At 39.2% G+C, this 17,740-nt stretch overlaps 1 protein-coding gene across 15 annotated transcripts in view; it reads right to left on the minus strand.

The window, feature by feature from the left end:
• The window catches only part of LOC126267244 (protein phosphatase 1B-like), a 244,760-nt gene that overhangs the window by 127,021 nt on the left and 99,999 nt on the right, over positions 1-17,740 (minus strand). For all 15 annotated transcript variants that reach the window (XM_049972246.1, XM_049972243.1, XM_049972244.1 and 12 more), the window contains one exon: positions 3,583-3,685. In XM_049972246.1, coding sequence (XP_049828203.1) covers positions 3,583-3,685 — 103 coding nt within the window. The remainder of the gene's footprint in view (positions 1-3,582; positions 3,686-17,740) is intronic.

Below are 17,740 nucleotides of genomic sequence, written 5' to 3' on the forward strand. Positions count from 1 at the left end.
ACAACTGAGGGCGAGTGCTACAGAGTCTCTCTGGACTAGACTTGCCGTGTGGTGGCGCTCGGGTTGCAATCACTGATAGTGGCGACACGCAGGTCCGATGTATACTAACGGACTGCAGCCAATTTAAAGGCTACCACCTAGCAAGTGTGGTGTCTGGCGGTGACACCACATCATATATACGAGGGGATGCCGCATTGTGGGTGACAGAAGCAGCTGACAACTGCACAACCTACGAACAATTTGAGTAAGCATTTTTGGCTAAACACTGGTCAGCATGCCTACAAGAGCGATTGCGTAAAGAAGTTTACAATACGTAGCCATATTCCCCACACCTAGGAAATTTAAGGAAATATTTCAAACAATATATAAATAAAACCCGCTACTGGGATGAACAAATTTCAGCAAGAGATCTAATAAGACTCTTTAAAGTCGCACTTACCAATCCATGTAAAACAAAAACTCATACATGTGCCAGAAAATGACATGGAGCATTTTTTGTCTGTTCTTGACTCCACTGATCTTATTCAAGAAGACATAAAGGCAGCATTTAATCAGGCGAGAAGTAACGGATCCGGATACAGAAATGACCGAAATAATAATAATATGTCAAACACTAATTGTGTAAACGGTGGAGGAAACAATAAACGGCAAGAACTTGTGCAGAACGGGAATAATGGGAGGAACTGAAACGGCAATGGTCCACCGTTCAATAACGATAGGAAACTGAGGTTCGATGACCGGTACGAAGCTGGACACCCATGAAAGAGCCGATGGAAAATTCCAGAGTTCCATGAAATAACAATAATCACAGTGACGGAAACCGAACATGGCAAAAGAATCGCAGGCCTAGCCCGGAGCAGCAAAACGGCGAGCAATACGATAATATCAGGCCAATACCACAAAATGGGTCTTATTAGCAGATCCTCAGTCGGGGAAAGTGTGTGGGCTGCACCCTCGAAAGGATGTAAAATTATTTGTACAATGAATGACCAGTAATAATATATAATTGTATAGAGAATATACAAGAGTGCAGAAATATGTAACTATAAGGATACGTTTGCGTTTCCCTTTTTCTAGGCTTACTTGTGTTTTTCTTCTTTGAATGATGATAAAATTGACATGCTCTAAATGATTGCACAAAGCTAAACTGATGTCAAGGTGCAATAATCTGTTGTGTAAAGATGTTAAGGAGGACAGTTGAAATGAACAATTCACTAGTAAATAGTTTATGTGATGGACAACATTTAATATGTGTAGAAAGCTTAAGCATTTGTTGGAACATTTTTTTCTATTATGTGTGTGTAGATGTAAGATATAAGATTTTCATTGAATCCAGAATGATTTTAGTGTTAAGAAACCCTGAGAAAATTATATTTTGAAGTTATATTGTGAAAGACAATAATACAACCACTAGTTATCTGAGTACACCACTGGAGACAAATTCAATGGCCGTAAACCCAATTGAGGTAACAAAGTTACGCATAATTAAAGCTCAAATTGGAGCACGTGTGAACTGAACACGTAAGAATAGCTAGCCAAAACTTATGAAACCAACCTTCTCCTAGAGAAACTACACTGTAGTCATGTAGGAACCTGTAAATGAAATGTGATGTATATATATATGGAATGTTTCCCTCCATTATATGAGTATAATAGAGGGAAACATTCCACGTGGGAAAAATACATCTAAAAACAAAGATTCTGTAACTTACCAAACGAAAGCGTTGGTATGTTGATAGAAACAATAACAAACACAAACACACACCCTAATTTCCAGCTTTCGCAACCCACGGTTGCTTCATCAGGAAAGAGGGAAGGAGAGGGAAAGACGAAAGGATGAGGGTTTTAAGGGAAAGGGTAAGGAGTCATTCCAATCCCGGGAGCGGAAAGACTTACCTTAGGGGGAAAAAAGGACAGGTATACACTCGCACACACACACATATCCATCCGCACATATACAGACACAAGCAGACATTTTCATGCGGGGATGGGTGTGTGTGTGTGTGTGTGTGTGTGTGTGTGTGTGTGTGTGTACCTGTCCTTTTTTTCCCCCCGTAAGGTAAGTCTTTCCGTTCCCGGGATTGGAATGACTCCTTACCCTCTCCCTTAAAACCCTCATCTTTTCGTCTTTCCCTCTCCTTCCCTCTTTCCTGATGAAGCAACCGTCGGTTGCGAAAGCTTGAAATTTGGGTGTGTGTTTGTGTTTGTTATTGTTTCTATCAACATACCAACGCTTTCGTTTGGTAAGTTACAGAATCTTTGTTTTTAGATATATAAATTTGTAAATGCTTTGACATGACCTATTTCCTTGTAAAAATAGATCTACAGATGAATAAAGCTACTCCTCCTCCTCCTCCTACTACTACTACTACTACTACTACTACTACTACTACAACTATATGTCTGTGTGTGATAGTGACCGAAAATTTCATTCAGTGTAAAACTGTCTGTTCTGAGAGTAACTGACACAGTGTGCTAGTGCACATTAATGCATCTGAACATGTTTCATGTTAAAGTATAAATGTTACAGTGTGTTAATGATGGAAAAGATCACTGGAACAGCAAGCACAAACTGTTATTATTTAGTAGTAGTTGTCACCAGGTGTTAGTACCCGTAAACGCATTTGAATGTGTCTCTCTAGTTACAGTATATATGCTACCATCTGTTAGTAGTGATTAACTCATTTCATAAGGACTGTATAAAACTGTGGCTACTTTGGTAGTAACTGCCCCCAGACCATAGCATTCATAAACAGAGTTGAATTTTGCTTCTTGTCAAGGGATGTCGCACACAGTTAATGGTCGGACAATTTGCATGGGGTGTATACGCCAGTTCAATCTTCAAAGGCAACTCTTTCAATGAACTGCTGCCTGTAAGATAGTTGAAATTTCAATAAAGTCTTTTCAAGAAAGAGTAACTGCTGCTGTGGGCTAGTACCTGTTAATTGCATCCTGAGGAAAGTGTTAATATTTAAATATTTATTAATATTTTAAAGTGGTTCAAAAACAGCATCTTTTGTTTAACAAAGAGTAATTGCTGCAGTGGGATAGTCCCTGTAGTTCTTAGATGGTGTTAAAAATTAGTGGGCTAGTACCCATAAGTTTATTTATTATTCAGTGTAAGTTACTTTTAACAAAAGTAATTGCTGCAGTGGGGCAGTCTCCACAAATTTCATTTTGGGGAAATTTTTTAAAATAATTGTTGCTCAGTGAGAAATTGTTTGTAACTTTCTTTGTTAACAAATTGTTGTTGCAGGAGTCCACTGGCTTTCGCTCCAGGACCTTGTGCCCTAGCTTACCAGCTCTAAGGTACTTCCAATTTTTCACTGTGTGCAAAAGTGGTACCACATACACATAAAATTTATGTGTCACTAGAGGTAACTAATTTGGGCATATTAAAAAACATAGATGCATACGATCCAACTTTAAGAAATACTATGAATACCTTAAAAATAAAATAGGAGAGGAGAAGAAGAAGAAGAAGAAGAAGAAGAAGAAGAGTACACTTGGCCACCTGAGGCAAAAAGGATTGATATTTATACATTAACTACAAAATAAAACAGGTTCCTATTTCATACATACTTTGCACTAAGGCCACCTCCTGGAGGAAGTCCTGGTATGTTCTCATCTGCAAGGGTCTGAAGAACATGGAGAAATTCCACTGTGTCGCCTTGGTTTATAATATCTGTAAGGAAAAAATAAAAGTAAAAAATGCTGGTATAGTCAATATCATCGGTGTTATATCCACACCAATCCCACACTATTCTTATGCACAACCGAAACAGATTTTATTATAGTCTTTAGGTGACACCATACAACATTATTGAAGATAAAGATGAGACACAAATGTTTCAAGGAAAATTTAATTATACCAGATTCAAGCATGACTATGTTGTACTCACATAAACATTCTGCCATTAATTTTTTTTTGGGGGGGGGGGGGGGGGTCGTTGTAATTTCAATTGTGAAAAAGCAACACAAACAAGTACAAAGGTTAATGTGAGCAAAGGCAGTTGCTCTAATTCATGAAGAGTGGACTTCTCTCTGCACTGCTGTGGATCTCATTGTCAGTAAGGAAGTCGCCACTGTGCAACTGGTGTAATGAGACAGATCAGATCTGCACTGGACACATTTGTTGATACATTATAATCCTAAACTAAATCTAATATCTGGCCATCTTTGTTGTCATGTTTTGTGGCAAGTGCTAGAGAAAGACCTCAGAGTGGCTACTGGAACAACTTTGTTCAGTTTTCTTGTGAAGAGTATGTTTCAAGAAATGATCTTAGGAACTAGATGTACAGTATGAGTGTCCCAGATAAGGTAGTTCACATTATATTCACTGCAACACTAGGCAACTGGTTTCTTCGACACTAGATAACTGCATTATGCATACATAAATTGTTTCCTGATTTAGAGTGATGGCACTGTCAAGGGAAGTGGAGATAGTGGTACACATCAAATTATGTTCAGCTAGTTGACAAGACTCAAAATTTTGTGATAGTTGCAAGGTATAGTCAATACCAACATCCAGATGGCAGTCCAGTCAATGAAGACCAGAAATGAACAATTAGGGGAAAAAACTGTGTAGTCACAAATTTTTGCACAGTGCTAGGAGAGAGTGTCCTGAATGACATTAAAAATCCTGACCAGTGGAATGTGGGGTGTTGTTTAACATTTTTATATTTTTCTCAAGTAACTCAAAAACTGTGGCTTGTATGAAAATCTATCCCAGTATAAAATTAAATTACATTAAATTTCCTACAAAAAAGATACTATTCATTTTTTCCGCTAGGGTTCATAGTTTCTGCGTGCAGGGAATGTAAAAAAAATTAGATTATTAACAAAATTGTTTTAATGGTCTATAATTAATGTTTATCTTAAAAGTCATTCAAAACACATCTTAAATGCATGTACTACACCCAAATGCAGTAGAGCTGTATTAAGGGATTGATTGAGTTCTGAAGGCTTGGTGTAGATGGGCTGATAGGTGGGGGAAGAGGGAGACTCGTGAGGTAAGGCAGGCAACTGGACTGTAGTCATGCAAGTACCAAACTTTAGAGCAAGCTCGCACATCCCTCACCCCCCTTCTCTCTCTCTACCCTATTACATCACAAGAAGTAACTACACAGTGTTTTCACAATGATACACTGACCCTTCTGCAGCTTGCCTTATGAATCACCGGTGATTCAGTGCCCAAACATATCTGGATGGGTGTTAATTTTTCACGAAGTGCATTAACATTATTAGTTGACCATAATATTATTACACCTGTAGGTGAGGCCACTTCATCAGGTTATTGTAGGTTTTTATTGTGATATTTCATGAGGACATGCTGAACTACTTGACAGTGTCCACACAACTGTCCTGAAATTATTCACAGTGTTCCATGTTTCCCTTAGTCACCACCACACTCGTTTACTGTAAGACCACCATGTTTCTGATAATGATCACGGGAGGCTAAGTTCAATAATATCACGATGTGATAATTCATGGAATACAGATATGAGTTACTGCTGACAATAATGCAGGAAACACATATGGACAGAGAATCTTTGTAAATCCACTGTTCTAAACTGCTACAAGGGAAATGATTCTGAGTCACCCTAAGGTGCATTTGTAGCTGCTGGGAAAGGTGACTTCTCATACCGTGAGTGCTACTTGTTTTTCAGCTTATAGGTAGACTATACCTCCTCACTCATCAGTATTTCCTGTCCTGTGCTCCTATGTGAGTAAACAAAACAACTTCACTCAGATCGTGTTAATATAATGGAGTAATTTTCAGTTTATTAACAGAGTACTTATTTGCAGTTTTTAAGTACACTATTATATACAAAAAACTAAACAGCTGGAGCTGTCAACTGTCTACCAACCCCCCCCCCCCCCCCCACTCCCCCCGTATCCTAACATTCTGTCAATATGTATTTGACAACGACAGTTTCATTGTCTCCAATATCAATATCATAGTCTGGAATGCTTTTCACAGCATAAGGCGTACCAAATGCATCATCCCAAAGAGGCAGAGAGGCTCAAATTGCATCCATACACAACACAGGTATGTTACCTAGGTGTTGTAGCACTTCAGATATTTCAATGTCAGTGACACAATGCATTATAGCAAACTGCTGTTCTATACTTCAACGTGATAAGTCCCATTCCCTCAGACATGTTAACGCCCATCTTGGAAGCTATACTGTGGGCATACTCCACTCAGTACAGCTCACTCTACAAGAGCCAGCAGTTCCAGAATGGAAAAGATTTATGCAGCCTATTAGTAACACAATTAATGGTGAAATAAGTGCAGTAACTTTCTGGTGATTCATTAATTCACCATCAAGGAACTACCACACAATTACATGGCTTTACAACACACTGTCAATGATAGACAGCAGCAAGGTGTCACATTTACCAATTCAATCCCTTCCCCCACCAGCACTACATGGGTCACTGACAACTTAACACTTACAAATAAAACACTTCGGCATTGTTTACAGGAATATATATTACATAATAGCTCTCTTAACACCTGCAAAAGGTACTCATTTAAGAAACTGAAAATAAATCCTCTAAATAAAAACGAGCTCAGTGACGTTCTTTTGTCTAATCACTAAGAGAACTGGACAAGAAATGCTGGGAAGGGATAGCCTGTCTGTAAACTGAAAATCCAGTAGCACTTGTACTGGGGAAGTTGCCTTTCCCAGAAGAACACCACAGCTTCTGTATTATGACGACTAAGAATGAATTTCCCTTGCAGCAGTGCAGAACAGTGTGCACAGATTTATGCAGGTTCAGCCACAAGCATACCTTGCGTTAGCATAATTGGCGTTAATGTTGTTGCTGTTGTCATCGTCATTGTCGTCTTCTTCTTCAGTCCAAAGACTAGTTTGATGCAGCTCTCGATGCTATTCTAACTGTGCAAGCCTCCTCATCTCCGAGTAACTACTGCAACCTACATCCTTCTGAATCTGCTTGCTCTACTCATCTCTTGGTCTCCCTCTAAGATTTTCACCCCCCCCCCCCCCCCCCCCCAATGCTTCCCTCCAGAACTAAACTGGTGATCCCTTGATGATCTATTCTTCAGCATTCTTCTGCAGCACCACATCTCAAAAGCCTCTATCCTCCTCCTTTCGAAACTGTTCATCGGCCATGTTTCACTTCCATACATGGCTACGCTCCATACAAATACTGGTACTTAATTCTATATTTCACGTAAACATATTTCTTTTCTTCAACCACACTTTTCTTGCCATTGCCAGTCTGCATTTTACATCCTACATAATTTGACCAATATCAGTTATTTTGCTGCCCAAATAGAAAGAATACTTTAAGTGTGTCATTTCCTAATCTAATTCCCTCAGCAACACTTGATTTAATTTGACTACATTCCATTACTCTCATTTTGCTTTTGCCGATGTTCATTTTCTATATACCTTTCAAGACACTGTCTATTCCGTTCGACTGCTACCCCAGTCCTTTGCTGTCTCTGACAGAATTACACTGTCACAGGCAAAACTGAATGTTTTTAATTTTTCCCCCTGGACTTTAATTCCTACTCTGAATTTTTCTTTTGTTTCCTTTATTGCTCGCCCAATGTACAGATTAAATAACACTGGGGGCTATAACTCTGTCTCCCTCATTCCCAACCACTATTTCCCTTTTGAGTCCCTTAACTCATATAACTGCCACCTGGTTTCTGTACAAGTTATAGATAGCCTTTCACTTCCTGTATTTTACCTCTGCTACCCTATGTATTTGAAGAAATTATTCCAGTCAGTATCGTCAAAAGCTTTCTCTAAGTTCACAAATGCTACACTAGTAGGTTTGCCATCACTTAAGCTATCTTCTAATATAAGTCAAAGAGCAAGTATTACCTTGCGTGTTCCAACATTTCTCCGGAATGCAAACTGATCTTCCCCAAGGTTGACTTTACCAGTTTTTCTATTCTTCTGTAAAGAATTCGTGTTAGTATTTTGCAACAGTGACTTATTAAACAGATAGTTCAGTAATTTTCACACCCGTCAGAACCTTCTTTCTTTGGCATTGAATTATTACACTCTTCTTGAAGTCTGAGGGTATTTCGACTGTCTTATACAAACTGCCCACCAGGTGGAAGAGAGTAGTCATGGCTGACTCTCCCAAGGCTATCAGCAGTTCTACTCCTGGGGCCCTGTTACAACTTAGGTCTTTCAGTGCTCTGTCAAATTCTTCACACAGTATCATATCTCCCATCTCATCTTCATTTATGTCCTCTTCCATGTCCATAATATAGCTCTCAAATACGTCTCCCTTGTGTAGACCCTCTTTATGCTCCTTCCATCTTTCTGCTTTTACTTTTTTTGCTTAACACTGGTTTTCCATCTGAGCTGTTGTTATTCATACAGGTTCTTCTCTCTTTTCTCTAAAGGCCTCTTTAATTTTCCTGTAGACGTCACTTATCTTACCCCTAGTGATATATGCTTCTAGCCATTCCTGCTTAGCCATTTTTCACTTCCTGTCAATCACATTTTTTAGACATTTGTATTCCCTTTCACCCGCTTCATTTAATGCATTTTTATTCGTTCTCCTTTCATCAACTGAATTCAATATCCCTAGTGTTTCCCAAGGCTTTCTGCAAATGCCTAGTCTTTTTACATATTTGATCCTCTGTTGCCTTCACTAATTCATATCTCAAGGTTACCCATTCTTTTTCTAGTGTATTTTTTTCCCCTGATCTTGTCAATCATTCCTTAATGCTCCCTCAAACTCTGTACTACCTCTGGTTCTTTCAGGTTATCCAGATCTGTCTCCTTAAATTCCTACCTTTCTGCAGGTTCTTCAGTTTTAATTCACAATTCATAACCAATAAATTGCGGTCAGAGTCCACACCTGCCCCTGGAAATGTATTACAAACTAAAACCTGGTTACGAAATTTCTGTCTTACCATTATGTAATCTATTTGAAACCTTCTGGTGTCTCCAGGTCTCTTCCATGTTTACAGCCCTCTTTCATGAATCTTAAACCAAGTGTTAGCTATGATTAAATTATGCTCTGTGGGAAATTCTACCAGACTGTTTCCTCTTTCATTCCTTTCTCCCACTTTATATTCAACTACTGTTCCCTCTCTTCCTTTTCCTACTATTGAATTCCACTCCCCCATGACTACTAAACTTTCGTCTCCTTAAATGTCGGAATAATTTCTGTTATCTCATCATACATTTCTTCAATCTCTTCCTCATCTATGCTGCTAGACGCCATATAAACTTTTACTACTGGGCTTTGTGTCTATTTTGGCTACAATAATGCATTCACTATGCTGTTCATAGTAGCTTATCCACATCCTTATTTTTTTCTTCGATTATTAAACCTACTCCTGAATTACCCCTATTTGATTTTGTTTTCATAACCTTCTATTCACCTGACCACAAGTCCTGTTCCTCCTGCCACAGAAATTCAAACTCTCACTATATCTACACTACTGGCCATTAAAATTGCTACACCAAGAAGCAACGCAGATGATAAATGGGTATTCATTGGACAAATATATTATACTAGAACTGACTGGGCTGTTTCAGCAATTTGGATGGATAGGTCCTGAGAAATCAGTACCCAGAACCACCTCTGGCCATAATAACGGCCTTGATATGCCTGGGCATTGAGTCAAACAGAGCTTGGATGGCATGTACAGGTACAGCTGCCCATGCAGCTTCAACACGATACCACAGTTCGTCAAGAGTAACGACTGGCGTATTGTGACGAGCCAGCTGCTCGGCCACCATTGACCAGACTTTTCAATTGGTGAGAGATCTTTCTGTATCCAGAAAGGCCTGTACAGGACCTGTAACATGCGGTCGTACATTATCCTGCTGAAATATAGGGTTTCGCAGGGATCGAATGAAGGGTAGAGCCACAGGTCGTAACACATCTGAAATGTAACGTCCACTGTTCAAAGTGCCGTCAAGGCGAACAAGAGATGACCGAGTAACCAATGGCACCCCTTACCATCACTCCGGGTGATACACCAGTATGGCGATGAAGAATACGCGCTTCCAATTCACCGCGATGTTGCCAAACACGGATGCAACCATCATGATGCTGTAAACAGAACCTGCATTCATCCGAAAAAATGACGTTTCGCCATTCGTGCACCCAGGTTTGTCGTTGAGTACACCATCACAGGCGCTTCTGTCTGTGATGCAGCGTCAAGGGTAACCGCAGCCATGGCCTCTGAGCTGATAGTCCATGCTGCTGCAAATGTCGTCGAACAGATCGGGCAGATAGTTGTTGTCTTGCAAACATTCCCATCTGTTGACTCAGGGATCGAGATGTGGCTGCAAAGTCCATTACAGCCATGCGGATAAGATGCCTGTAATCTCGACAGCTAGTGATAAGAGGCCCTTGGGATCCAGCACGGTGTTCCGTATTACCCTCCTGAACCCACTGATTCCATTCTGCTAACTGTCATTGGATCTCGACCAACGCGAGCAGCAATGTCGCGATATGATAAACTGCAATCGTGATAGACTACAATCCAACCTTTATCAACTCAGAAACGTGATGGTATGCATTTCTCCTCTCTTTTTTTTTTTTTTTTAATTTACATGTCAAGTTCCGTATGACCAAATTGAGGAGCAAATCTCGAAGGTCATGGAACGTGCCAGTACATGAACTTACAACATAAAAGTAATAACAGATAAAAATAAATGTTCATGAACCTGAAAAAAGTCAGTCCATAAGTTTAAGTAAACGCTATCAGCAATACAATAAGAATCAGCTTAATTTTTCAAGGAACTCCTCGACAGAACAGGAGTGACCCATGAGGAAACTCTTCAGTTTTGATTTGAAAGTGCGTGGATTACTGCTAAGATTTTTGAAATCGAGTGGCAGTTTATTGAAAATGGATGCAGCAGTATACTGCACACTTTTTTTGCACAGGAGTTAAGGAAGTCCGATCCAAATGGAGGTTTGATTTCTGCCGAGTATTACCGGAGTGAAAGCTGCTTATTCTTGGGAATAAACTAATATTGGTAACAAGAAACGACAATAAGGAATATACATATTGAGAGGTCAATGTCAAAATACCCAGACTCGTGAACAGAGGTCGACAGGAAGTTCGTGAACTCACACCACTTATTGCCCGAACCACCCGTTTTTGAGCCAAAAATGTCCTTCCAGAATGGTAAGAGTTATCCCAAAACATAATACCATACGACATAAGTGAATGGGGTTGGGGGGGTTGTTTTGGGGAAGGAGACCAAACAGCGAGGTCATCGGTCTCATCGGATTAGGGAAGGATGGGGAAGGAAGTCGGCCATGCCCTTTCAGAGGAACCACCCCGGCATTTGCCTGGAGCGATTTAGGGAAATCACGGAAAACCTAAACCAGGATGGCCGGACGCGGGATTGAACCGTCGTCCTCCCGAATGCAAGTCCAGTGTCTAACCACTGCGCTACCTCACTCGGTTGACATAAGTGAATGAAAATAAGCAAAGTAGGCTCATTTATGTGTCAAAGCATCACTCACTTTTGATACAGTTCGAACAGTAAAAATGGCAGTATTAAGTCTTTGAACAAGATCCTGAATGTGGGCTTTCCACGACAGCTTACTATCTATCTGAACACCTAGAAATTTGAACTGTTCAGTTTCACTAATCATATGCCCATTCTGTGAGATTAAAATGTCAGGTTTCGTTGAATTGTGTGTTAGAAACTGTAACTGCGTCTTACTGTGATTTAATGTTAGTCTATTTTCTACAAGCCATGAACTGAGGTCATGTACTGCACTACTTGAAACCGAGTCAATGCTGCACACTACACCCTTTACTAGCAAGCTAGTGTCATCAGCAAACAGAAATATTTTAGAGTTACCCATAATACTAAAGGGCATATCATTTATATAAATAAGGAACAGGAGCGGCCCCAACACTGATCCCTGGGTCACCCCCCACTTGAGAGTACCCCACTCAGATCCCACATCATGGCCACTATAACATTGTGAATAATGACCTTTTGCTGCCTGTTGCTAAAGTAAGAGGTGAACCAATTGTGAGCTACGCCCCTTATTCCTTAATGGTCCAACTTCTGGAGCAATATTGAGAGATCAACACAGTCAAATGCCTTTGTTAAATCAAAAAATATGCCAAGCGTTTGAAATGTTTTGTTTAGCCCATCCAGTACCTCACAGAGAAAGGAGAATAAAGCATTTTCAGTTGTCAAACGACTTCTAAAGCCGAACTGTTGTATGATTTCCTGTCGAAACTAAGTTTTTATTTAATTCACCAGCAATGCTCAGAGAATGATTGTTAAATACTGTACATATATCTGATTCATCAGTAACAGACATAATATTACTGTGAATTGACTTTATATAATTGACCTTGTGCTGCTGACCAGACACTTCCTTCACAACTGACCATATGGCTTTAATTTTATCCTGTGAATTAGCTATTCTATTTGCATAACACATACTTTTTGCCTTTCTAATAACATTTTTAAGCACCTTACAATTCTATTTGTAATGGGCTACTGTAGCTTGATTGTGACTACTTCTAACATTTTGATATAATTCCCGCTTTGTTCTACATGATATCCTTATCCCACTAGTCAGCTAACTGGGCTGTCCATTACTGCTAGTACCCCGTTTAGAATGTTCTAATGGAAAGCAACTCTCAAAGAGCATGAGAAATGTGTTATGGAAAGCATTGTATTCATCATCTATATTATCGGCACTATAAGCATCTTGCCCCTCTTGTTCTTTGACAAGTTTTAAAAAGCTCTCTACTGCTGTTGGATTAACTTTCCTACATAGTTTGTAATTAAATATGACATTGGTTTGAGTACAAAAACCTTTTAGTGTTAAAATTTGTGCATTATGGTCTGAAAGGTCATTCATCCTTTTACTAAAAGAATGCCCATCTAGTAATGAAGAATGAATAAAAATATTGTCCTTACACGAGGCATCACAACAACGTATCACCAGGCAACGCCGGTCAACTGCTGTTTGTGTATGAGAAATAGGTTGGAAACTTTCCTCATATTGGCACGTTGTAGGTGTCGCCACCGGTGCCAACCTTGTTTGAATGCACTGAAAAGTTAATCATTTGCATATCACAGCATCTTCTTCCTATCAGTTAAATTTTGCATCTGTAGCATGTCATTTTCGTGGTGTAGCAATTTTAATGGCCAGTAGTGTAAATTTAAACTATCCATTTTCCTTTTTAAATTTTCTAACCTACTTGCCCAATTTATGGATCTGACATTGTACGGTCTAATCTGATGAACGGCAGTTTTGTTTCTCCTGATAACGACATCCTCCTGAGTAGACCCCACCCAGAGATAGAAATGGGGGACTTTTTTTAACTCTGGAATGTTTCACTCAAGACAATGCAGTCATTATTTAACCATACAGTACAGCTGCATGCAATCAGGAAAAATTATGGCTGTAGTTTCCCCTTGCTTTCAGCCATTCACAGCACCAGCACAGCAAGACTGTTCTGGTTGATGTTACAAGGCCAGAGATCAGTCAGTCATCCAGACCATTGCCTATGCAACTATTGGAAAGGCTGCTGCCCTCTTCAGGAACCACATGTTTGTCTAGCCTCTCAACAGATACTCCTCCTTTGTGGTTGCACCTACACTACGCCTACCTATATTGCTGACGCACGCAAGGCTCCCCACCAGCAGCAAGGTACAATGTTCGTAACTGGTGTACATCTGCATTCCATATAGTGATAATGCACTTGTGGGTAATACACACTCCCGCCCTCTATCCGGCATGTCTTCGCAATGTGTTGCCAGTGCTTCATAAGGGATGCTGTTAGGGTGGGTACATCTTTGCAATTCACCCTGTAGTAGCTTCTTGTGCTGTAGTGGGGTAGACAGTATGAGGAATTATAATCTCAATCTTCAGTCTGCAGACTTACGAACGAGTGAAGTGCACGAACACAATCTGGTGATCTATCTTTGCTCACATTTCTACTCCACACATCACCCTCCCCTTCACCCATTCACACTCCCAGAACACATTTAGACACGATACACAACTTAGTATTTTTTTAACCGATTTCATTTAAAGATAAAGTTTAATTATATACTGTTAAAACAACGTTTTTAATAGGGTGCAATTTTTCCATTCCCTGCAACACAGAAATCATTAGCCCTGGAGAAAAAAAATGAGGAAGAGCTTTTTATGGAAAATTTAATGTAGTTTCATTTTGTACTGGGCAACATTTTGCTAGGAGAAAAGTGTGATTTAGAATACACACTTTGTTGTTGATGTTCACCAAATGGTTCACAGTTCTATAAATTTGTAATTTATGGCACAGCACTAAAAAAGAATAACATGGTGGGAGAAGCATGGGGGCGGCAGCCAATGGTACACAAACTGAAGGTGTAGTGAGGATGTGGAAAGTTTAGCTGGGAAATGATGTTGACACATGATGTGGATTTGGGTTGTTGACTCTAAAGAGGAGGAGCTGTATCTCCTAGAATAGAGGAATTACGTTGGTGACTCAGAAGAGTTAAAATGAGTCTGTTTTAGCAGGAGCGGTCCTCCTCGGTTAGTGGACTTCACTTGGGAACTCTTTATAGAGTCAAGATCCGGGACATTGCTTTTTTTAAATTATACTTTGTGAATTAGAAGTTTTCTCTGCAGTTGAACAGTAGGAGCATTGAGCATTCAGCAGGGCTCGTATACTTCCACCAGTGGCAATACATGTGAGCAGTAAAGTATTATTACGTGCATAACCAGTTAGAAACGTTTTTCGCAAATTGTAAGTGAGACCTTAGGCTTGTTTTCTTAACCGCCTGCTGCTAAAGTGACTGAAATAATTAGTGTCAAAAATAAACTGATTCTAATACATAAACAAACCAAAATGCTTTAAACACTTCAACTAATCCATTTGAAAAATGTATCTCCAGCTATATAACATTAATCACAGCTAGCAAGTCTGCTAGGACATTATATATTTGAGACTGATAAAGGAAACAGTTTTGCTGCAATGTGTAATCACTCATTAGACAGAACGATGAGCCAAAATTCAATAGTACATTTACATTCCTCTCCCAAGAAAGATTTGTAATCCACAACAGGGAATCGGAGCTCACTGTAGTGTTAATATGATTAAGCAACTTACAGATATTTCGTTTGAGCCTAAAGAATAGTAATTCCGTTTAAATCCAACAAAACCTCACCTTTATTTTATTATTCTGGTTAGGACTAATGAAGAAATAAAGTGAATCTTTGATAAAGCACGTGTCTACAGGTGCACAGTAAGGAATTTCAATAGTTTGACATGTGTAACCTGCGTGTAACTTTGTCCTCTCAAACAGTCTATAATCAAACTGCAATGGAATTTTAAATGTGGCTACCTTTCAGTTTTTGATTAAAATGACCTATATGTTAGGGAGTGGGCAAATTGTTTTTATCTTCAGATATGATAATGGAAAAAAGTGAAAGGAGCCAAATTACAAGTGTCAATGACTGTCTAAACTATTTAAATCTTTGGATACAATGACTTACAAGTGCAATGAGCGAATAAATTGTTCCAAATTGCCAGAGCCAAACAAAACAAGAGGAGGCGGCTTGATCACACAGCTAAAACACATATCAAGTAGAGTCTACAGCACAGCACACAGTAGACACCAGTAACAGAAAATGAATGAGTGTCACAAGTGCTGCAGGTGAATAATTAAATCAGTGCGGTAGGTAAGTAGTTAGAATTGCTGCAGTAGGATATGAGAAGTGTAAATAAAATTTCGTGTGAAGAAATGTGGTATTGCAGGATCCTGACAGTTGCTAAGGTTTGTGCAATATTTTGGCTAGTACTTTTGTGAATATAAAACAGTGAAAACAGAGCCAGTGTCACTGATACGTGAAATTAAAAAGGAAAATATGGATGAAGAATTTGACAAAATGTGCATTTGATGATAGAATAATGAAAGGAAGTGACAGCACGGCAACCGCACTCCAAAGGATATGGCAGGAGAACACAGCAGCAAGACCAGCTACACTACCTACGTAGAAACACTGAAGACAAGGTTATGAAATATTCCAGCAGTTACCACTAATAACTAAAAAGTTATATTGGCAAGCAAACAATACTGAAGAGCTAATACCATCAAACAAAGAACTGACATCATCAACTGATGAAAAATTAGACAGTCAAGAAAATCGCTCAAAGGAATTTGAAGAACAAATCAGAACAGAAATTAGAGTGCCAAACAAAAAAATCAAAGTATTTAACACAGAGGTAAAATCGGAACTCCAATCAATGAAGGACAGTCAAGAAGAACAAAGGCTAGGTTTTGGGGAAATGCTTAAGACATGAAAAACAGAAACGGAAGAGAAAATAAAGAACACCACAAGCCCGATGGCGAAATCAAGTCACAATTAGGGGAAACAAGAGGAGGAAATTCAGGAAACCTGGGTAAAAGAGCAGCAACAACAACAAAAAATATTACTGAAAAGGAGAGATGCTGTAGAAGACCAGTTGCAGATAAATAAGCAAGCACATGCTGAAGTTACTTTACGTATAAATCAAGTCAAAAGTTAACACAATCTGCCAAGTAGTACAGAAGTGCAGCAAATTTTAGAAAAATGGGTAGGCAAACAGTAAATAATAAACTGCATATAGAAGAGTGCTCTGTGAACAGACAAATTGCCCGAACAACTGAAAGTTAACCCCAGTCACAAATTTAATCAATTACATCCCAAAACCAAATTACAAACCAGTGGCATTCATCAGGAATTTCCATCATCAGAAGTACGGGATTACAAGATGAAAGTTCCTTATGTTGTTAAACAAAGGTTTGACTTAAGGAGAATTTGAAAACAATTTTTCAAATAGATAATGGTCAAAAAGTATGCAGGATGGCATTCTAATTTCAATATGCAACTGTACATGCAACAGAAGACATGATGGCACATCACATTATGGTGTAAAGTATGCATTCACATAATAGAAACAAACCAAGATATGATGGAGCATTCTCAAGTACTATTCGTGCAGTTAGAACATGGAGAGAGGGAGCCGGACATGCAGAGAGAAAACTTCGGCAGTGATGACAGCAGCAAGAGATACACCAGGAGCTAATGATCACTAGCAAGGAAGCAGTACAGTGGTTGTTATCATTTTAGATACTCTGAAATGCAAGAAACAGGCAAGACTGGTGAAGGACATGGCCTGCAAAGATAATTATGCAGCGTGGTGGATGAAAATTTGTGTGGATGAGCAGCCAATGAGCATGCAGGAAACATAAAACAGTTTTTGGAACGCTCTGCCCTGCAACGAATATAACAAATGGCATGAAAACCATCTATATGATAAAATCACAAAAACTGAATGATGAACAAGAAGATTAAATAGAGGTGGAAAATATGTAAGAGAATAAGGCAGTAATTACCTTTACTTCTGAGGTTAAAATGTGTGGGCAAAAGACAAAGTCGTTAATTGATAAAGGAATTCAACATGTGCAATAACAGGCAGTGTCTATAATAAATTATTCACATCAGAAGTTAAGCTAATGAGTTTACTGGTTAGTGGTTACAAAATAAAAGGTGTTGAGGGTGAATATGGGAAACCAGTTCACTCTCAAGTACTGTTGGATGTAGAAATGGATGGAGAAGTACATCATATGAACACAGCCATCAAGCCAAATTTGCAAAAGGTCACTGTGGGACCAGATTGGTTGATGGAGCATCAGGTGAAAACAGACTACAGGAGCAGCAAATTAAGATTTTATGAAGAAGAGAAAGAAAGAAGATAAAA

The sequence above is a fragment of the Schistocerca gregaria genome, chromosome 4 (assembly GCF_023897955.1).
Source record: "Schistocerca gregaria isolate iqSchGreg1 chromosome 4, iqSchGreg1.2, whole genome shotgun sequence".
Lineage (NCBI taxonomy): Eukaryota > Metazoa > Arthropoda > Insecta > Orthoptera > Acrididae > Schistocerca > Schistocerca gregaria.